This window comes from Cavia porcellus, unplaced genomic scaffold, assembly GCF_034190915.1.
Source record: "Cavia porcellus strain 051 isolate PalLab524CR breed Dunkin Hartley unplaced genomic scaffold, mCavPor4.1 scaffold_24, whole genome shotgun sequence".
Classification (NCBI taxonomy): Eukaryota; Metazoa; Chordata; class Mammalia; order Rodentia; family Caviidae; genus Cavia; species Cavia porcellus.
In genome coordinates, this window is record NW_026947507.1 from 46,920,841 (window position 1) to 46,943,414 (window position 22,574).

General features: G+C 48.4%; 1 protein-coding gene across 2 annotated transcripts in view; it reads left to right on the forward strand.

Annotated features, from left to right (window-relative positions):
• The window catches only part of Csmd1 (CUB and Sushi multiple domains 1), a 1,477,900-nt gene that overhangs the window by 1,440,954 nt on the left and 14,372 nt on the right, over positions 1 to 22,574 (forward strand). For both annotated transcript variants that reach the window (XM_063234987.1, XM_063234988.1), the window contains exons 55-64: positions 7,747 to 7,935; positions 10,619 to 10,792; positions 11,607 to 11,789; positions 14,550 to 14,726; positions 15,485 to 15,664; positions 16,227 to 16,400; positions 17,181 to 17,354; positions 18,734 to 18,807; positions 20,557 to 20,668; positions 21,860 to 22,039. In XM_063234987.1, coding sequence (XP_063091057.1) covers positions 7,747 to 7,935; positions 10,619 to 10,792; positions 11,607 to 11,789; positions 14,550 to 14,726; positions 15,485 to 15,664; positions 16,227 to 16,400; positions 17,181 to 17,354; positions 18,734 to 18,807; positions 20,557 to 20,668; positions 21,860 to 22,039 — 1,617 coding nt within the window. The remainder of the gene's footprint in view (positions 1 to 7,746; positions 7,936 to 10,618; positions 10,793 to 11,606; positions 11,790 to 14,549; positions 14,727 to 15,484; positions 15,665 to 16,226; positions 16,401 to 17,180; positions 17,355 to 18,733; positions 18,808 to 20,556; positions 20,669 to 21,859; positions 22,040 to 22,574) is intronic.

The window sequence follows — 22,574 nt, forward strand, 5'->3', positions numbered from 1 at the left end:
TAGATTGCTTGCACTTTTTGATTTTTTAAGGTTCAATTTTAAGAACCCTGTGTATTTTCTGTGCACTGTTGATTTGCCAGGGCTGTGAATGTTGTGGTTTAGATCTAAAACGCCCCACGGAAGTCTGATGTTGGGAGATGGGGCTTTGGAAAGGTGACTGGGGCTGCTGCACACATAGCTGAGTAAGCTGTTTGGAGGTGTAGCCTGATCAAGGAGGCGGGTCCCAGCCAGCTTGTTACCTGGAAGAGTGTGCTCAGGTACCCAGAGGTCTGTGGTCTCTGTCTCTGTCTCTGTCTCTGTCTCTGTGTCTGTGTCTTTTTGTTTCTGTCTCTCTGTCTCCCTCTCTGTCTCTGTCTCTCTCTGTGTTTCTCTTTCTGTCTATCTCTGTCTCTCTTTCTGTCTGTCTCTGTCTTTCTCTGTCTTTGTCTGGCTCTGGCTCTGTCCCTCTCTGTCTCTCTGTCTGTCTGTCTATCTCTCTCTTTCTGTCTCTCTGCCTGTTTCCTGGCTGCCATGGTTGAGAGCTTCCCTCCTTCCCTCCACCGTATTGTTCTCTATGATGCTGTTTCTGCTCTCTTTGGAGCCTTGTTTCTGTTCAGACATTGACTGAGCCCATTGAAACTGTGATACAAGACAAAGCACTCATTCTGTAACTTTCAGGCCTTGGGTATTTTGTCCTACCAAGTGGAACACTAGCTAACATAATGATATTCTGGATATTTTCAGCTTTTCTTTTCACTATCAAGGTCTTTTGTGTGTCAGAAATTTTAAATCCATAAACACATATTTTTATGGATCATTTTTTTTCTTTTTTTACATCCTAGCTTTTATTACTTAATGTGAGAATTTGAGGGCAAAAGAATTATTCTTGAGCAAACTTTCTAGGTCTAGGCTAAAATTTCACACTATCCAAAAGTGGATCACGGTTTTGATGTCAGGCCTAAGGGCTCTACCTAGACCTAGACCTAGAAGATATATTGTGAAGTTTTGCATTTTATATATATATATTTCAAAATGTAATCTATTTTGTGTTTGTTTTTGTGTAAAGTCTAAGACTTTTGTACAGGTTTCTTTTTGGTATGAAGATGCAGGGATATTTGTTTTAAGTAATTAAAAATGTTATGAGAAATTTGCTCCTATGTTTCCAATTCAGTACCAGGTGGTGCAGTTAGAAACTGAATCTGAAAAGTGCCTATAGCCAATTCTGCAGGACGGCATTTGTGTTCAGTTACCCTATAAAAGCTTTGCTGTGTGGCTGTTTGTGACTATACCCTCTTCCTACATAAAGATGGACTGTTGATGGCTGAAATCTATGCATGTCTCATCCATGAATTATTTTTCATAATTTCTTCCAGAAAGCAGATATTTATTGTAAAATGTCATTGTAAAATGTGCATGGGCATGTGATGGAACATGGGGAATGTTCCATCCTCCGTGCTCCCTGGGATGATTTTCCTCTGTGCTCACCTGTACTGAGCTTCCATGTGGGATCAGCTCTCTTAGCCTCACTCAGTAACTACAGGAATAGACTGTATGTGAAATAACTGAACTGTCACAAGAAACTATTGCTTTGGAAATAATTCTTACCCATCATTCCCTTTCATAAATTATAGTGCTGATTATGAAAGCAGTGGGATGCAGACTTAAGGGGGCAATGATCTTATACCCAGCAAGATGGGCCATAGTGACCATGTGTGACACCATCGCATGCATTAGGTCAGCCTTTAACGGAATTTCTTCTGTTTCGTGGAGGTGGTGTTTTCCTGCTTTACAAGCACAGTTGACCATGTCTTAGTAAGCATTCACGGTCTTCTCCCCGCAGTGGGGCGGCTCTGGCTCAGCACATGCCTTACGGGCAGTCACAGCTGGACTCTGCACCATTGTCTCCAGTGCCCTAACTCTCAAGTGCTGGCCATAATCGTCTGTTCAACATTACACACATCCAAGGTCTCCTGTATGTGTGAAGCAGCATTAAATCTCTAGCTCAGAGAGAATGCTGAGTGTTTCATTGGACTTGATGAGAAGTCAGCCTGAGGGTTGCTGTTAGAGAAGAAAGATAGAGCCTGCTTTTCAAAGAACGGAAGCAGATTCCTGAAAATGTGTGCAGTGGCCTTGGGGTTCGGGAGCTGTGAGCCCATCCCTGTCTCCTTCTGCAGCACCCTGTCTCATCTGATGGTAGAGATGAAGAACTGGTGCTGTGTATCTAAACTCACCCTCTGTGACTGGAGACAATGCGTGTCATTACTGATGGAAGGAGAAAAATGCAGCTTCACACAGGACAGGGAAGATAATTTACAAAAACAGAACAATGGCGCTTCTAACTTTGAAAAACCATTGCTAACTTAAAAGAGGTCCCTCTGGCGGTGGCCTCTCACTGGTGTTCTCAGAAGTAAGGGCAAGTGGAAGTCCACACATGTGTCTACACAGAAGCATATCAGGGGAACTGGATCTTAAGGACACTAGAGGGCTGCACAGTGATACTCAGCAGGCCCTTTTCTCAGATCTTCATCTGAGCAACTATTCATGTAGCATGAGCTTAGACATTGTCTACTTTGAAGTGTCCATCTCAAAGGCATGTAGGGCATGACTGTGCCATGAGATCCACTTCTGTTTAGACCCAGCCATTTCATGGCTTCATCACCTCACAGGTGGTCCATGCCCTGCCCGCCCGGCCACCCCACATCTGCCCCACGTCCACCCCTCTTCTCTGTCCTTTGCTCTGTTGGAGGGTCAAGCCATGTGCACAATGGTGGCTGGTGTCTCAGCATGGTGCCTCTAGGGTTCTTTCATGCAGTCTCGAACATCAGCACCCCATTTGCTTTTATGGCCTTAATCATATCCCAGCTGTCCTGTCCCCAGGTCATCAAGGACATGCTTGGGCCAATGCATTGGACCGAGACTCGTGCATATGTAGGTCCATGTAAGTGTGCGCCTTGCACATATACACCACACACTGTGTTTCTTTCAATAAACAATTAAAAACCACAGGAACCTAACTAAGAAAAAGATTGACAGGATGGCTGTTTCATTGATTAGCTTTCCCATCCCTGGGACAAAATATCCAACACCTGCGACATAAAGGAGGAGCTGTTTATTTTGGCTCCTGGTCTTCCGAGGCCACCAGTCATGGTCAGCCTAGTCCTAGGCAGAAACAGCACAGTGGAAGGACCTGGTAGACAAAGCCACTTCATCCCAGAGGCCAGGGAGCAGAGCAAGAAGGGAATATCTGGGGACCTAGCGCCTCCTTCCAGGTCACACCCAGAGACCACCTCTTGCAACCCATTCAGCTGTGTCTCTAGGATGAACACAGCATCCCCTGACCCCCCCCCCTTCCCAAACCCTTCTCTGACCTTTGGAGGACTTTCCAATTCTAAACTCTAACAGCTACACACACCTAACACACACGTGTGAACACAGTGGTGGTTCTCTTGTGCAAAAGTAGCATCAGCTGTGCCCACCCGAGAGCATGAGCTTCCGGGATGTATGCCCTTGATATAAACCGTGCTCCTGCTGGGACCTGTGAGCACACTATGCAGTGAAATGCAAGGACATTTTTAAGCCTCCACATTGACAGTAGTGTGAGAAATCATGTCAGATTCTGGCCTAAGTGAAATTCTCTGTGGCATTTGTACTCACAATGCTTTTTGGTAGGTGGGACCAAGTGAGAGGCAGAGCTCCCCTTTCCTCTGTTCTATGACATCTGGGACCCTGACAGGAACACTCCAGAAGATGGGGATGCTGCTGGTTCATAGGTCAGGTCCTCTTCGTCCTCCTTGGCTGAAGTTTGCTGCCTTAGTCTTTCTGTCGCACGGTTTCTCATCCTTAGTCATCGCCGCATGGACAGATTTCACCTTCAGAGAGTGGCAGGCGTAGGGAAGCGGCAGCTAAGAGCCGTGCTGGCCGAAGGGTTTCGCATCTTATGCAATTGAGGAAAAGTGGCAGGGTACAGCCGTATCTGTGTCTGCGTCCAGCTTCTTTTGTTTGCTACAAACCTTTGTACCTTTCACTATTTCCAGTTAACTCACTATTCACACCTCAAAAAATCTGCAGCTCATGCATTTTTATCTATAGATATACATTCAGTATGTTTTAGTGCTTATATTCTTAGGGAAACTCGGAATAACCGGCCTGGTCCAACACCTCAGAACCATTAGTACAGCACAGGTCTTCAGAGTGTGTTTCGTGTTGCAGCTCTAAGTGGGCAGCGTTGCACGTCCTGCCCTGGTATGCAGGAATGGTCAGCAGCTGTCCCGGGATCAGACTGGGCTGGAACACTGAGGAGGAGGCACTCAGGAAAAGCAGCTCTCAGATGGGCGACAACAACCCAGAGCATAAACAGAGTGCCACTGAATGGGTGTCAGAGCAGCGTGCCAGTGACCACTGTCAGTAGGCTGAATGCGAAGAACATGGACCTCGCTGGGCAGACACACTGTGGTCCAGGTGGCTCTCAGTCTCCTAGGGATGAGGCTGCTGACCACCCGGGTGTTCCCTCATACAGTTCAGGGAAGCAGTTAGTGTGTGCAGTGCCACATGCAAAACCAGGGTCATGGGATAGAGGACAATCATGGGTAAGGGTTCAGGAAAACGTTGCTTTTGTAACCTTTTTCAATACAGAATAACACTGTCCCCCATCTTCCCATGATGTGGCTTCTGATGGTGTCCCATGCTGGAGTGAAGCTGGACACTGCCAGGGGTTTGCTGGTCCTAGCTCAGGAGATCAGACTGTGATGGCAGACAGTGTAAGCGGTGTCATCATCTTGTAGAGGGACCAGTGGGTCTTACCATCCCCAGTGTGCAAGGTTAATCATTGCAGGCGAAAAGAGAGAGCCTGAATGGGCCAGGGACAGTGGTGAACTCACCAGTGTGTCCATGGAGAGTTGTACCACTGGACAGCACATTTCCCCTCTGCCTCTAGTGCCAGGATACTTTGGTGTCCCCTGTGGATGCAATAAACACTGAGCCCACTGTGGCCAAGCTCACCCACCCAGACACCCCTGGAAGAAACACTCCCCGGCCTGGCAGTGACAGAGCTGGCTGCTCACACTGTCGCTTGCTACATGGGTCACACAGCACTGTTCACAAGCTCTGGAGAAGCCGAGCACCTGGGGGAATGACCGAAAGCACATGGCCACGTGCCAGGCCCACTCAGAGTCTCACAGGGCCAGCAGCCTGGTGCCTGGAGCTCTTCTGTGTCCAGAGGGCCTCCCTCCACAGCCTGCGTTCTTAACAGTGTCTACTCACAACAGCAGGCTGGTGCCATGGCAGGACTGGGTGGGCAAGGTGCATCTTTATGTAGATAACAGTTAGGACCGAGGATGGAAGTGGCAAGGCAGGGAGATGTTCCCAAGCTGCTGGAGCATTGTGTGACACATGATCTGTTCCTGCTGAACAGAAGATCAAATGGACTCAAGGGCCTGGGTCGCCTCACAGCCACCCCTCAACCCGCTCTCAGGAGACGCAACTTGGGGTGTGGAACTGCATCCACCTGCTTAGGGACAGGAAGTGCAGCCAGCAGGGTGCAGCTTATAGAGGTGGGAACCCTTAGGGGAAAAGTGATCTAAAACTCCAGAACTCCAGAAAACAGCAGCTCCACCTAGGAACCTGCATGGGATTTAGTGCAGATGGCTATGAATCCCGGCTCTGCATGTTCTCTAGTGTTAGGACATTGTCTGTCACCCTGATGTGCAGATCCCAGCATACTCTCCTGTCAAGCTTTCCCAAAGATTCCCAAGTGTGTCTGGAGTATGGGACCCTGGGGGACCCCTAACACATCCCATTTGCTGGAGAGACCCCCCTCCCAGAAGTTTTGAAAAGAACCCAGAGCAATGTGTGCTAGTAGGGTGGAATTAGATGCAGATTTCCACAGAATCCATGTCTTTGCTGAGGTGGCCTCTGTGCTACCACCACAAGCAGGCAGATGCTCCTGTTAGCCCTGCAGCTGGGTGTTAAATCATAAAACTCAGATGCAGGATCCTGGTAATACTGCTTTCTCCAATGCAGTAAGGCCATCTTTGCTAACAGGATTGGGGACATTAGCACACTCTATACCCCAGCAGTGCTGTTCTAGAGGAAATGCATGGCAGTTCCAGACTTCTTAAGAAGGCACAGAGACCAAGGCCTTCACTTTGAAGAATCTGATTATGCGTGGATGCCTGGGGAGCATGCTTCATGCAGGAGCTTCTCTGAGGCTTTTTTCCTTTAAGTCCCAAAATGTGTATCATTGTGTTTTTGAATTCAGGCAGTTCAACAAATAACAAATGAGGAGCACCACGCCTGGTCATGTTTTATGATGCCTCACATAATTTTTTAATTTCTTCATCTCATGATCTCTGTATTCCATGCAAACACTAGACATTTTTCTCCTCTATGGTTTTGTGAACTTGGGGGTTCACGCTCAGAGATGATAATCATGGGCTGCTGTGTGATTGTACACCAGGACCTGAAGGAAATGTGAGGTAGGGCTGGAGAGGAATTAAAAGGCAAGCAACATCCAACAGTGGGCTTCCCTGAAGTTCATTTTATAGAAAATGTAGTGAAGTATCCAGGTGTTTTCAAATGTTAATGTTAAAATAATAAAATTTGGCAGTTGGAGGAAACATAAGCTATTGTAGGAAGTGGTTCCCCTTCTGTGGCTTTGGGGGCAGGACTGTGCTTTAGGCCAAGGCAGAGGATGAGAACAAGGAGGCGGTGGGAAAGGAGCAGGGACAGGAGGCAGGCACGGGGATGGTGGCCCCTGCAGACCCGCCTTCCAGACCCAGGCAGGTCTCATGGTTTCAAGGGGAAATGGTGGGAAACCTTGCTCACCACGGTGCTTCAGAAACACAGTTCTCATGGTAAAGCTTATTTTCTGATTTTCTTTTAATTAAAAAGCCATATTTGTTATTATCATAAGGCACTGAATTAATTATAGTCAAGTTTTCAGACTCTGTTCGGAGAGAAGGTTTATTTATCCTCATAAAACGGTGGTAAACATCATTTTGATTTCAAAAGGCATCGTGCGGGGCTTTCCTGTGTGGAATCCCCAAGCCATCCCAGTGCCTGTGTACAGCCTGTGCACGCTTCCTGTGTGTGCCACGCCCACAGCTCAGCCTCTGCTGCCTGCAGTGGGCACAACCACAGAGCACACAAACCACCACGGGTCAAGTGCTTTTCAGTTGCGTCGGTCCTAATCTCGAATAGCTGCTTCCTTGTCATTATTCCTTCAGCACTGCACTGTGACTGCTGAACACAATGTTCTGTTGTGCTAGTGATGTGGGGATGACGTAAACTCCAGGTGGGCTGTGGTCAGTTAGCTCAAGGGGCCTCGATGTCCATTTCCATTAGGCGTTGATGAAAAATTGCCGCCCTCCAGTAAACACAGCTGAACTAAAAGGGACCTCAGCCAGCCATTCTGGTAGAACACAAAAACTTAACCAGTAACTATCAGTAAACACACCAAAAGAGCCATCCCAGGAAGCAGGAAAGGCATCACCCTGTGTTGTTCAGATTGCTGTGGGAGCTGGCTTGATGCCTAACAGTCTTGGGAGCACAGTGGGTGAAAGCGGAAGTAGAATTCACCGAGGGCTGAATGTCTGAAGAGGTCTCCCAACGAGGTCCTGGTTTTGTGGGCTTCCTGAGGTGATGATGTGGACCTCCTTGGTCTTGTTTATACCAGTGGCTGGGTAGGTGGGTGGGTCAGTGGGCCGGTGGGTGGGTCTGTGGGTTTGGCTCTGCTGTCTCTGAGTGACATGGAGACTTGTCACCTTCCAGTGGTGAACTGTTCAGACCCAGGCTTCGTGGACAACGCCGTTCGGCATGGGCCGCAGAGTTTCCCTGAGAGCTTCGAGTACGGCACAAGTGTCCTGTATCATTGCAAGAAGGGCTTCTACCTGCTGGGCTCCTCAGCCTTGACCTGCATGGCGAGTGGCTTGTGGGACCGCTCTCTGCCCACCTGCCTGGGTGAGTGAGCACGAGCTCAGCCCTGGACAGCACCAGCCGCGGAGCACAGCGCCCACTGGGTGCTCACAGAGGTCCTGGGTTTCCACTCTCCCTGCCCCTGCCGTCTCCAGTCCTGTCAGCTTCTGTGAGAGCATAGATAGATTACCCAAGACACAAACTACACCTTAAGGTGGTTAGGATAGAGAAACGGGCTGGGTAAGGTCATGTACCCTGCTGGGGAGATGCAGACAGGGAGCCTCTACACCTCACAGACTGACCCCGCTTTTCCACTTGAGACCCCTCTCCCTTGCAACATGGCCTGCATTGCCCTCAGTGCTGTCAGCCTGCCTCAGCCTCCCTGCCAAGGGGTCTGAGGTGCGGAGCCAGGACCTATGGGAACACTGGGTTCTCAGAGGGGCTGAGATAGGCCTTCACAGACATGATGCAGCCATCCGGCTCCAGCTGACAGGCAGCATCCCGGTACAGGTGTCCTTGTGAACCCAGGCAGGGGGAACTTGGCTGTGATAGAAGGCTGCTGTCCTCGGGGGAGACCACACTTCAGTCTTCGGGACTTTCCCTCCAAGACAGAACCATGTGCAGATTTTCACAGACGTAGACTGAGGAGAATATGTCCTCTAACCCCAGCAGCTGCCATCTGGTTTTCTTTCACTTGCAAAATCATGTCTTCCTTTACCCAAGGAGCACAGCTGTATGGAAGCCGAGCCTGAACACCCAGGAAGTCAGTGGGATCTTCCTCCTTGGCCTTTTAAAATTCATACAACCCCTTGGAGTCTACAGGGAAATTGCTTCCAAGTCAAACCTGGAGATTAATTTCCATGGAGATAGAAAACCACAGTCTAGAAGGAAATGCTCTCCCGCACATGTGGGTGCTTTCCAGCCCTCCTGGAACCTTGACCCTGCTCTACTTTACCTGCCTCAACCCTGGGGACTTTTCCAGGAACTGCAGGAACTGGTTTTCTCTTTTCCATCCCCTTCCCCCCCACCCATCCTGCCAAGACTCTGCAGGCTGCTGTGAGACTTGCAGTCGGCATTGTGCTGCAGGGGACGTACAGTGCCCAGAAGCCGGATGCCTGGCCCTTCCTGGGCGGTGATGCCTGTGGCCTGGTGTGAAAGATATGGGCAGAAAAATGACAGGCCCCCCAAAATTTTAAAAAAGTGTTTTATTAGTTGAGCTCAGCCGCAGCACTGACCCAGAAAAGCAGCCAGGGAAGTGGGCTTGGGCCAGGGGCTGCAGGGAGTTACAAAGTAGCAAGCCACAAGGGGAAGGGTTAGGGTTTGTCCCCATAAAAGTTACCAGGGAGGCAGAACAAGCAGTTACAGGAACCAGGGAGGCAGGGAAGGGATTACTTGGTGAGTATGTTACAAGGTTGCAACTTAACTGGCAATTATACAAGTTTTACAGGAAGAGAACAAGTTATCATAAGTATAGCACATTTTGGGTTTTTGAGCTTATAACAGAGACCTCAGGAACACATGAGGCACCAATCACCAGGACCAGGCGCTGTGCACCCTGGAGCAGCTCAGCTTCTCCTCCTTTTGCTGTTAGTTTCACTAACGCTCTTCCTAAAATTGGTCATTTTCCCAGCCTTTCAGAGTTTCAGGTCTTTTTAGGGTCTGTGCTGAGGGCATGTCTACACAGCACAGACAGCAAGAGCTGGAGAGGCTCAGCCTGGGTGATGCCCCTACATGGGTGACCTCACTCTTGGAGTGCTGGTGCTCACATGAAGTCACCTCAGAGTGTGAGACAGTTCCCTTGCAGTGCAAGTAGTCAGCTCTCTACAGCACTGTTAGCTCAGTGTAAGAAGAGAAACTATAGTCATATTTTACTTATTCTTTTTTTTTTTCTTTGTCTTTTTGAGACAATTCAGGCTGGCCTTAGGCTTTGAAGCCCAGGCTGGTCTCGAACTCACAACAATCCTCCTGTCTCAGCCTCCCAAGTACTGTGATTACAGGAATGTACCACCTGCCTGGCCATAGATACATTTTAAATGGTTCACATTTGAAAAAAAATTACTAGAATGATTGTCTTAGACATGTGAATTTAAAGATTAAACCGTTCGGTCTCCAAGCAAAATGCATAATTTCATGTTAACTGAAAACCCAGGAAGAAGCATGCAGGGGTCCACAGCCCCAGCAGGTGGGTCCATACTGTTCCTCAGAGCCCCATGACACCTCCCTGTGCTCATGTGAGCTGCAATAAGAAGAGCCGGAGAAAAAGCAGCCGAGTTTTCTCCCTGAAAATCTACATGTAAATTTTGACCTTAAGGAAAGCTACATTAAGGAAGAAAAAAGCCCACTGCCAAAAATCCTCCCTTTTCTTCAGTTAACACATTCTAGGGAAGGTAGTATGATCTGGATTTTTTTTTTTTTTAAACTGGAAATGAAACCCAGGACTTCAGACTGAGGTTCATCTCCTGCCCTCCCTCACTCTGAATTCTGAGACAGGATCTCACTCCATTGCCCAGCCTGAGCCAGAGTTCCCACCTTGCTGCTTCAGCCTGCAGAGTGCTGGGATGAGGGGCCAGTACCCCAGAGCAGCTGGAAGCCGGCGTTTCTAATCTGTAGGACAGCCGGCCTGAGCCCTGTCCTTAGGAGGTGGCGTGTGGGGACCTGTGTGGGTGACAGTGCACTCCGTTTGACCGAAATGTGGCGCTCAGTTGCTGTCGTGTTCTCTCTCCTGAAGCCATCTCGTGCGGGCACCCTGGGGTCCCTGCCAACGCTGTGCTGACCGGGGAGCTGTTCACCTATGGGGCCAGGGTGCAGTACTCCTGCAAGGGCGGCCAGAGTCTCACGGGCAACAGCACGCGTATCTGCCAGGAGGATAGCCACTGGAGCGGGGCCCTGCCACACTGCTCAGGTGCGGGCTCTGCATGCGCAGCGGGTGGGAAGCAGGGTGCAGCAGCCCCTGTCCCAGACTGTCCCTACCCGCTTCCCACCCAGCACGCCGGTAGCATCCATGGTCATCTTCACCATTCTCACGGTCCACTCCACACACGCCAGAGCCCTCCCCCTCCCCCTCAGAACCAGCCTTGAGCACCAACCTCACCAAATCACTTGAGCTTGAGTACGGGCTGAGCCCAAAAGCTTGGTGGACGTTTCTGGAAACTGCAAAGGCACTGGTGTGATATCCCATGAGCTGCTTCCTGCAGGACAATATTGCTATGTTTCATATGTGGGAAGAGTGCTCCCTCACGTGGAGCACCCTCAGGGCCATCGTCACCAGGGTCAAGGGGTCCCCTGCTTTTAATGTGAGTTCCTGGTCACAGGGCTAGGATACCTACTTCCTTTTCTCAGCCTCCCCCTAGTTGCTCCTTTAGCCTGTGTGTGTGTGTGTGTGTGTGTGTGTGTGTGTGTGTGTGTGTGTGAGTCCTCTCAGTTCTTTCATTTCACCACTTTAGCATCTATAATGAAAGTAATACATTTTAAAAAGACAACCACCATCCTAATCCTGCAATGAATGCATCTATAATAAATGTCAGTGCATGGGAAACTCCGGGCAGAGGCGTGGACTGTCAGCCCTTGCGTGATGTGTCTGTGTCTGTGTCCCACCCCAGCCCCTCCCCTGCGCCCTCTGCTCTCAGGGTCCTCATCTCTGACCCAAACCTGCCGCACCAGCCTGTGTGCAGTGAGGCTAACGCAAAACTGCCTTGTCGATGTGCTGTGTTCCACAGGAAGCAGTCCTGGGTTTTGTGGGGACCCAGGGACCCCCGCACACGGCTCTCGGCTTGGAGATGAGTTTAAGACCAAGAGTCTCCTGCGCTTCTCCTGCGAGATGGGCTACCAGCTACGGGGCTCGGCAGAGCGGATGTGCCTGCCCAACGGGTCCTGGTCAGGGGTGCAGCCTGCATGTGAAGGTGAGTGCTATACCTGTGTCCACCCTGAATGCCCAGGCGGCTGTGAGTACGAAGGGGGACAGGGCAGAGATGCTCCCAGACTTGTTAAGAGCATCATCAGAAATCACTCTGCTGATCGCTAAGTGATACCTTGACTCCTCTGATGGTCCCACCACACTGGTCCTTATGCTGTGGACATTGAGGTGCCTCCTACTCTAGTTGGCATCTCCACAGGGTCATGCTGGGTTTCATGAGTGAAGGAGGAGTTGAGGGGCAGCGAGCAGGGGTAGCACACCACAGCCACGGGACTCTGTGGGGCGAATGTCCAGGTGATACATTCACCTGAGCCCCAGTCTCTCCTTTACCGAGGCCTCTGGGGCTGTATCACATACACTATTTTGCAGCGGAGACTTCAGCATAGTATTTGAAGGTGGAGGAGGAGTTTTGCAGTGCTGGGCATCATTGGCAGTGTCGGAGGCAAAGGTGAGGTGCAGTTAGCAATGGTGTTTAGAGCTCAGAAGAAGCCATCAGAGTCAGACAGGTCAGGCTGCCGTGTGGTGTCAGGAATCCTGGCAAACAAACTTCTCAACTAACTTTTCACCTAAAAAAGAGGATATAGTTTAATTGAATGTGTAGTTTTTGTGTCAAACTCTTCCCGCATATGAGACATAGCAATACTGTCCTGCAGGAAGCAGCTCATAGGATATCACACCAGTGCCTTTGCAGTTTCCAGAAACGCCCACCAAGCTTTTGGGCTCAGCCCGTACTCAAGCTGGTACTATCCAGTGGATACCCCCCCTCTGAGTCTGCTAACAGCATCCCATCCTGACAGGGGCTTGAAGAAAATTAGATCACATCTGCTTTTGTTAGCAACCTAAACTTTAATCATAAGCTTATTAACTTAGTATCTCATGAAGTTGCAGCTGCTTGTGCCACCTGGAAGGGCACAGAGTGCCATGCACCGAGCAGGCTGCACTGCACTCTCTCTAGCCTGGCACACTCGAGAAGTAAAACACCTTTCAGTCAGTGTAGGGATGCACTGTGTAAATCAGGTAAAGTAAAATTACAGTTTACCAGAAGGAATCACACTAAGCAAGTGTGCTTGAGGAAAGTACATTTAAAAATAATGAGACCAGAGAGCAGAGGATGTGGTGGAAGTTTAACCACCAGCTTAAAAAAAACATACTTTTCTCTCCTAGTGATTCTAAACCTAATCTCTTGTTTTAGTCCTACCTCTGTTGTTTTGTAACCTCATAACATCGGAATAAAAATGGGCATGTTGGTGCTGTCTCTGGCTCCCATTCACATTGTAGCTGCAGTGGGAGAGGGGGAAAGGGAAAACTTAATTGTACATCTCACTTTGGGAAAGACAGCACTTAGCTGCATTCTCTCTAGTGCTGATGAAGGAGATTTTCTCACATGAGGAGGAGGAGGAGGATACTCTCATAATAGCATTCACAGGATACGTTTCACCAGTTGTTTGATGAATTTAGCATTCATCCTTCCCAGGGGACTTTCAAAGGTCTACACACAGATTTCAGCGGCAAATGTGATTCAGTGTGGGTTGGCAGTGTCTGAGTCCCAGGGAGACAGACCTTATTTCCTCCCTGTGCAGACACACTGGGAGGGGTAGCTGCATGGTAGTGTTTGCATGCTAAGTGATAGATACATGTTTGTTGAATGAACAGCTGCCTGGTGTGTACCAAACCTTGGTATACTGCAGTACGGAGTCTCAATTTATGTTACAGTTATCATAAGCCTTTCAACTTAGGAGACTCTTCCATAGCCTCTGTTTCTGGGTGGGCAGATGTTTCTCAACTCACACAGAAACCCAGAGGAGGCTGATTAGCCTCTGCTAGAAAAAGTGAGCCCGGATCCATGAGGGATTAAGGGGTGTGATTGATTAGCTCTGTCTACTGCAGGCACCTCGGTGGAAGCACCTCCTGTGTGCTGAATGTTAGGTTTTCAAGAAGGTCCCAGCTCAATGTCAGGTGACCTCCTGAACTTGCGAGTGTAATGACTTCTAAACGCCTTGCAGATCTGACGGCCTGCTTCCTTCCAAGTGTCTCAGAGAAGGACACCTTTGTCTCAGGGCTAGCTTTGAAGAAGGAGTGAACAGAGATGCAGAAGTTTCTTAGCTGCGTCCCTCACTCCCAGACAGCCTCAGGATGCTTCCTTGCTAGGAGAATCCAGTGGGTCACGCTTCTTCCCTGTCTGCTTGTTCTGCATCCTTGTGACTGGGCTAAGGAAGAAGTGTTTCGGTTACCCTGGTAAATGAGCCCAGTTAAAAAGAGCAAGAAGAAAGGAGGAACTGAGGACAGTACCCGGAATCACGTCCAGCAGCATCACAGCTGCCCTTGTCTACCTGCAAAGGAGCTCACACTGCAGAGCCACATGAGTGCAGACCTGTGGCACCATCACTGGAGCACAAGACCCGAGTCTTCAGTTTTCAGAGTCAGCTGTGGGTGTGGGGGGTGGGGTGCTGCCAAGGGGCCCATAGCACATGGGTAAAATTCTGTCTGGCCACAAAAATGGATTCAGTCTCAAGTAGCAAGGCTGTGTGTTTCTAACTCTCTATTCACGTTTTGGTTGGTTTGGAAGCAATGCACTTCAGAAAGGATAGTGTTAACATGTACTGTTTTACATTTGAGCTGTTCAGTAACCAAACTTAGGAGTCTCGGTCAGATTCTGTGTGGACATACCCTAACGCTGTGAGGGTATCAGGAGCTGGCCTCCAGTCTGTGTCTGCCAGGTCCTCATGGGCCTTCTCTCTCTCCACAGCCGTGTCCTGTGGGAACCCCGGCACCCCCACCAATGGTCGGATAGTGAGCAGTGATGGTGTCCTCTTCTCCAGCTCCGTGGTCTACGCATGCTGGGAGGGCTACAAGACCTCAGGGCTCACCACGCGCCACTGCACGGCCAATGGGACCTGGACCGGCACTGCTCCAGACTGCACAAGTCAGTACCCTGCCCCACGGGAGCCACAAAGTGTCAGGGAAAAAGTGGGATTCTAGGAAGGAAGTGAAACATATTTAACACTGGGATTCTGCCCCCTCAGTGCTGTCCGTTTGGCTGCTTTGGTACTAGGGTTGGGATTTAGGGCTGTCACACTGAACTGCATCTCGGGCTCTTTTCTTAGATTCCATTTTGAGACAGGATCTTATTAAATTGCTAAATTGCCCCAACTGAAGTCAGATTTGGGACCCTCCTGCCACGGCTTCCAAAGAGCTAGAATTAATGGTGTACATCACCACACAGGCCCTTGAGGTGCTGAAATAGCATTCTCCACTTGGCAATTTCAATCCTGAGGCTACTTTAAATAGCCGGGTAAGGCTGGACAAGATAAAGCTGGAACAAACAAAAGCCAAAATGTTTCTGTCTGTAGGCCATTTATTCTGCAAACAAACCAGATGCCAGGTCAGTGACCACAGCTCTGTATGTCCCTGGGCAGCAAAGTGAGGTTTGACACCATGAGTGCCTGGGGTCAGCCATGGGCAGCAGGCAAGGTCTATGCAGCCCCTCTTCGGAGAATAGGATCAAGGTTCGAAGGCATGTGGTCAGCCTTCCTGTAGCCAGTGGTCAGCCAGGTCAGGTCGCCTCTCGATTCTTGGCTGGTCCTGGGAACAGACTTGCAGGTGGCTGAGCAGAGACTGAAGTTACCTGCACTGTGATAACCGTGCACCTCTCTGGTCCTTTGTGTGCTGCTTGCCCATTAGTTATCAGTTGTGGAGATCCAGGCACGCTGCCCAACGGTGTCCAGTTTGGGACTGATTTCACCTTCAACAAGACCGTGAGCTACCAATGCAACCCCGGCTACCTGATGGAGCCTGTTTCGGCCTGCGTCATCCGCTGTACCAAAGACGGCACATGGAACCAGAGCAAGCCTGTCTGCAAAGGTGGTGGCCCTTTTTATTTTGAGGAGTACAGAAGCCTGTTCAGAGCTAGGTTTGATTTTGTTTTGCAGTCATTCACGGAGCTCTTCCTGGAACTGGGAATTCTAGGAACTCCTAAAGTCTCATTTGCAAATTCTTAGTCACTCTTGTCTCCCTACTCTGTTATGGTTAGTTCCACAGGTGGGAAAACTGACTCCCAGAAAAGGGTAGCCAGAGCATGGGACTCCAAAGCAGAGTGGAAAAGCAGAGTTCGAGTGGCTTGCACCCAGCCTCTGGCAGGGGTGCTGCACTTTGAAGCTCTGGTGTCTGTGGGTGATGGGTAGCAGATGTGGGTGAACAGAACTGTGGGCTGCAGCTTCCAGACAGGTGCACTAGGCCTTGTAGAGAGTGCCAGTGGCAGGACATCTGGGCGGGCAGGTTGGGGAGGACGGTCTCTTCCCGCCAGAACTTAGTAATGCTCACATTTCAGGTGACAAGATAAAGATGTCATCTGTAATTCAGGAAGACAAAAGCACAAGTGTGGTGGGGCGAGGCGCTGCTCACTTTGAACATTCTCTTTCCCCAGCTGTCCTGTGTGGCCAGCCCCCTGCAGTGCCCGATGGGAAGGTGGAAGGCACCGACTTCCACTGGGGCGCCAGCATCAGCTACAGCTGTGCAGACGGCTTCCAGCTCTCCCACTCCGCCATCCTCTCCTGCGAAGGGCATGGGGTGTGGAAAGGAGAGGTTCCCCAGTGCCTGCGTAAGTTCCACAGCAGCCCATGCCCCTAAGGGAGGATGCACCATTGCTATGCATCCCAGGGCCCAACACGGTGGTGTGGAATTGCACCAGATGCAGGAGGAGACCCAATCCAAAAGCACACATTTAAAAATTATTAGAGCAAAAGGCATGGTGCCATTGATGTCCCTCGGAGTCCTCACTTCAGGTGGCACATGTGTCCTGTGGCTCCTGCCACCTTTTGAAGTGGTTCTGGACATCCTCTTCCCCCTGCATCTTTGGCTGTCCTGTCCTGTCCTGAATCTACTCTGACCGTTTCCTTTTCATAGCCACTTTGACACTGCTAAGAGTCAGAGGTGCTCCGTGGTCAGGCCTGATTAATCAGATGAAGAGGGGCACACAGTGATGTTTTCACGACCCTGCCTTTCCATTGAATGCAACTTGAGAGCAGCATTCACCACATTTCTGATCATGACTTGCAATGACAGGTACAAAAGTAGATTTGCAGAACTGCTACAGAAAGTGGCAAGAACGGTGATAATGTGCTCGAGGTAAAGTCTTTTCAGGGAGACTGGTGGCCTTGTGTCCTTTAAGAATCTTTTGCTTTTAAAGGCACGTCGTGTTTTAGTAGACCCTGTAGGCAAAATCTCAGGCTGCAGTGTGTAGCACCAGGGCCTCACGCTTTCCTCTGGGTCACTGTGTGTGGTGGTTAACTCTGAAAGGTTCATAGAACGCGTTACCACTTCCAGTACGTGAGCTGCGCGGGGACGCTCATAGCTGAGCTCTCACTATTGATCCCCACAGCCGTGTTCTGTGGAGACCCTGGGATCCCAGCTGAGGGCCGGGTCAGCGGGAAGAGCTTCACGTTCAGGTCTGAGGTCTTCTTCCAGTGCAAGGCACCCTTCATTCTGGTGGGGTCGTCACGGAGAACATGCCAGGCCGACGGCACCTGGAGCGGCATTCAGCCCACCTGCATAGGTAATGTTGGGGTCTCAGTTTTCTCCTAGTTGCTGGGACAGAATTCCTGACCTCCACAGCATCAGGAAAGAGAGATTGATCTTGGCTCGCAGGCCATAGAGGTTTCAGTTTGTAGTTGGCTGACTTCAAGACGAGGGGACGTAACAGAGAAGCTCATGGCACAGCAGAGAACAAACAGCTTATGCCTGGCAGACAAGACACAGAGCGATCAAGGGAGGAGGAGGGAGGTGACCCTGCCAGGCTGCCCCCTGTGATCACCTCCCAGCATCATGCTCGGCTGTGAACTCCACAGTGGACCAATCCATGATCCAGTTACCCACCTACCAGTTCGTGAAGCTTTGAGGGTCACCCAGATATGAACCAAAGCAGATGAGGATGTGGCCCTACTGTGTTTGGGATACTTCCAGACAAAGACGTTTCATTCCTAAGTGGGGTGACGGGGTTCTGGGCGAGGCGCTGGCCTGAGTCAGTGCCGGCAGCTAGGCAGGCAGGCAGTGACCTCCCAAACCTGCACACTGGGTTAGAGCTGCATCACAACTGCTGCACAGATGCAGGCCATGCCAGCCCCAAAGCCGCCATCACAGGGCAAATGGCCTTGCTAGGTTGGAGTCGCCCTGTTTTATGGAGCTGTTCTCTGCAAATTTATAGTAAAAAACAATAGTCTTTAGTCTTGGTTATTTTCCAAGAAATTAAATGATGCCCACTTAAAATGTAGTATTAGAAATAATTTCATTAAAACATCTTTTTAAATTTAGGAATTTCTATCTCTTGATGTAAGCCACTGCTAGATGGAAGACATCTTGGTACTGCAAGTATTTTCCTCCAGTAGCTTGGTTGCTATAGAGAGTACATTTTAAATAGTTACATTTTTTGATTTTCTGTGTGCAGCTGAGAGTAGCAATAGTGTAGTCCAGCCAGTACCCAGTGGCTCATGTCCTTAGGATTTGGGTAATGTCTTATTGGTAAACTGTAAGTTTCCATTGGACCGCTGAGTATTCCTATCATTTTGAAATCTTGAGGAAAATTTATCCACCAAATATGGGATATTATCATGGGTAATTAACTATGATAACCATTAATTAAATTTTTATAAGGCAGAACTTCATAATAGTTACTTATGGATCACACTATAAGATTAACCATCTAGATACTGGTAAAGGGATTGGTAAAGGGATTATTCTTATATTAATAAGTATATATAGATCTATTTAAAGCACAGTAAACACAAAGCATTAATTTCTGAAGATGTTTGAAGAGATGCAAATAGTTACTTTTTAACATTTATGATGATGTTTTGCTTGTTTGTCAAAATGTTTTAAATTTTGCAAGATTTTTAAATAAAAAAGTTACAATCTTTTTTTTTTGATTGTGAATTTCAGATCCTGCACATAACACCTGCCCAGATCCTGGTACCCCACACTTTGGAATCCAAAATAGCTCTAGAGGATATGAGGTATTTCCTGTGTTTCACTAGAGATATAAAATACCACTGGTACTTAAGTATATGTGCAAATTTTCATATGTAGAAATTGTTCATGTTATATTTGCCCAAAGTCATTCAATGAGGATTTCACTGTCAAATCTGGAGAATCAGATGTATCCTGTACCTTGTGCCAGCTATCTGAATTTGCATTTGGAAGCACTCACACTTACGTAGTTTCTGTGTGTTGAGCTCAAGGGCAGTTCTCCAATCAAGACTACTTGTTACTGAATAACTACACATAAGACTCCACTTAAAGACTACATATAATGCAGAAATACTATAAAATTTACATTCCACAGAGAAAAACTAAAAAAGAGACAGAAAAAAGGAAATGTGTCTTAACCCTCCAGGCCAAGGTTAGGTGTGAACTGTGTTCTGCACGTGACCTCTGAAGGCAGAGCCATAAATTTTTGGCAGGAGATGATCACATTAGAATGTGCTCTTGACTTTTGATGAAGTTTGCACTGAAACTCTAGTTAATACTGGACAGATGCTTAACAATGCAAGGTAATGAAAAGTGACAGGAGATGCTCTGACAGTCTTACATAATCAGGCATCTTCATGGCTCTCTGACAATTGACTTTAAAACCCAAGTGGAGTGTGTACACGCCCTTCAGTGGGTGGGTCCCCTCAGTGTAGAATCAAAGCCTCTTCGCTCATGGCTCGGAACCCTGGCTTGTCTGTCTCACCTGTCTGGAAGTTCTCTGCTGCCTCTAACACCTGGGCGTGTTTCCTGGAAGGAAGCTCTCGTGGGGAGTGGTTTGTTAGATATGGTCCATTTTATATCCCATCTCAGGAAAATGCCCCGTAGCAGATGTGTATTTCATGGCCAGTACCTAGGGATTCCAGGCATTCTCCACGTGGATTTGTTCTCTGACTTATTGTGTTCCTGGGACTTCCAAGAAGGGGAGGTGGCAGACCGACCTGTATGCCTCGCCCAGGGTCCAGCAGTTTCTGACCTGAGCCTGGGGTACACTTGAATGCTTTTCCATATAAATCCCCAGAGGTGTGACCCCAGGTCTTAGATGCTCCCTGGGTCAGCAGGCAAACTGTGCGGCACGGTGTGGGTCCTGCAGAGCACAGCTGGAAATCTTTGCCTTGCTGTCTTCTTCCTCATTTTGTCCACCTCACCTGGCCTCTTGCTCCAGGTAGAAGGGAGGTGGATGATCTTGGCGCCGTGAACACACGAGGGCCACAGCTCATTCTCTGGATTGGTATAGAGGGCACTGGGAATCCCTGAGGCCTTCAGGGTAGGGAATGGGGCCCAAAGCACATGGGCCATTGCAGCTCGCCGTGGTGACAGTGGCATTCTGTCTGGGCAGTGAGTGACGGTCCCTCTCGGAAGGGGGGATGCACAGAGAAGCAGGGTGCAAGCACAGTCTGAGAAGGAAAGGGGGAGCTCAGGAAGGCCTGGAAGGGTGGGCACCTCAGGTGTTCAGAGCACACAGAGCCCGAGACCAGAAGCGGCAGGAACACAGAGCCCACGCGGAACCTGTTAGACAGCAGGGGCTGGGAGGGTGAGCGAAAGTTGTCTTCTACCAATGCACCAATCACTTAAAATGTAAGTGGCAGAAAAAAGAAAAAATGAATAATCAGTTCAAAATAAAAAGAGAAAATTCTGGAAGTACAGAGGACAAATAAGATATAGTGCTTTATCGACGTGAGCACCCGGCAAGGTGAGCTCGTGCCCGGCCCTGACTCCTGCGGGTCTCCCTACAGGTGGGCAGCACTGTCTTCTTCAGATGCAGGAAAGGCTACCACGTCCAGGGCTCCACCACCCGCACCTGCCTGGCCAATCTCACCTGGAGCGGCATGCAGACGGAGTGCACCCGTAAGTGGACCCGGCCTGCCCAGCTGTGGGAAGCTCTTACCTTCAGGGCAGCTAGCCAGGCGGTATGGCTGGGTTTGGTTTCCTAACCTGAAACCTTGGGTACTTCCTGAGGGGCTCCTAGCGTGGCAGCATGAGCCAGGCAGGGGCTTCGTGTTGGGTGCAGAACATCCTGCTCGGGGACCCCAGGTGCTAAGAGCCGGAGCTGAAGCCCAGAACCCGGCTCAGCAGGGCAGGGTTTGGCTGTCCTCACTTATTTTCTGGGTTCTGTGTTGGAGAATGAGAATAAATGTTTAAAATGCTATTTTTGCTATAGGTTTGAATTGATCATTTGAATAATTAAAGATCAAATTTTATTTTGTGTTTCAATCATAAGAGATAGAAAAAGTTTTTCTTGAAAACTTAATCAGTAAATCAATAATTCACTTGCTATTAATTTATTGAAATATTTAATCTGCTATGTTGAGCATAAAATTATTAATAGGTAGTTAAGAAAAATCATCATAGTAGAAAATTATGATTTTGTTCATTTATCAATATTATAAGATGCATATTATTTCAAAGTTTTCATTTCTACATCACTTATAGTATATACAATATAGTATATAAAGCTTGCTAGAAACTCATTATGTTGAAAATTTGGAAGGTAGGAAAGAGGTAAAATATTGACAAAACATAAGCGATTACTTGTACCATTTTAAAATTATAAACTTGTTTTATAATTATCTGCCAAGTTCTTTATTTCAGACATATATAGGAACTTCATAGAGTGAGGTTTGCTACAAAAAAGCATTACAATTGCTTTTATTCCTAAATTACATTTTTAAATAAGCTACATCATTTTAGTAAGACACAGCATACACATCAAATTTTCCACCACTCACTTAATTGAACCCTGAAATTACTTGTTGCCACCTGATGGAAATCAAGGCTTATTTGAGCGTGTTTTTTCCATGTTAGTTGGTAAGACTGATCACAGAGGAACATTTTATCTAGATTATTTATCAGGCTTGTTCTGTTTATTTTAAGCTGAGATTTTCTACAGAATCTCTGCATATTCATTCTATGTACGTATGAAGCCACTAACCAAGGCTGAATTCTTTGGTGTGTTTATTCCCTGAGCTCAGCTCATCAATGACCCTGTAAGGGACAAGGTCCCAGCCTTTGTAATGGGATAAATGCTGTGTGTTGCAGCTCACGCCTGCAGACAGCCCGAAACCCCAGCGCATGCCGACGTGCGAGCCATCGATCTTCCTACGTTTGGCTACACCCTGGTGTACACCTGCCACCCAGGGTTTTTCCTTGCTGGTGGTTCCGAACACAGGACATGTAAAGCAGATATGAAATGGACGGGGAAGTCACCTGTCTGTAAAAGTAAGTCACTGGTTCAGGTGTGGAAGCACACACTTCCGGGCAAGGTGGATGTCACCTGCCCTACAGCAGCAGGCAGGTGTGAGACCCAGGTGACACAGGTGGGCTAATGCCCTCACCTGTCTGGACACACCCCATGTGTGTGAGCCACGCCATGCGTGTCTACATGCACATACAGTTTCAATGTCTGATACGTGGGTATTAAACTGTGCTATCTGCATTTTAAACCAAAGACAAAAGCCATTTGGTTGAAGAAAAGCATTCTGAGTTAAAAATAACAAAATATTTTCAAAAACGTATTCCTTAAAAATGAAAATGGATACATAAATACCACAAAGTATCTGAGAACATGTAAAGTAAGCTACCTATATTATTTTTAAGACCGCAAGCTTTTGGGTGGCAGAAAATAAATTCCTGATGTTGATTCTGTTTTTTAAATTACAAAGCAGCTAGGTGGACATACGCAGTGCTACTCACCAGTCCTGTGTTTACTAATGCGGACTATAAACTGAGGTCCAGTTGTAGGGTAGAAATCTCT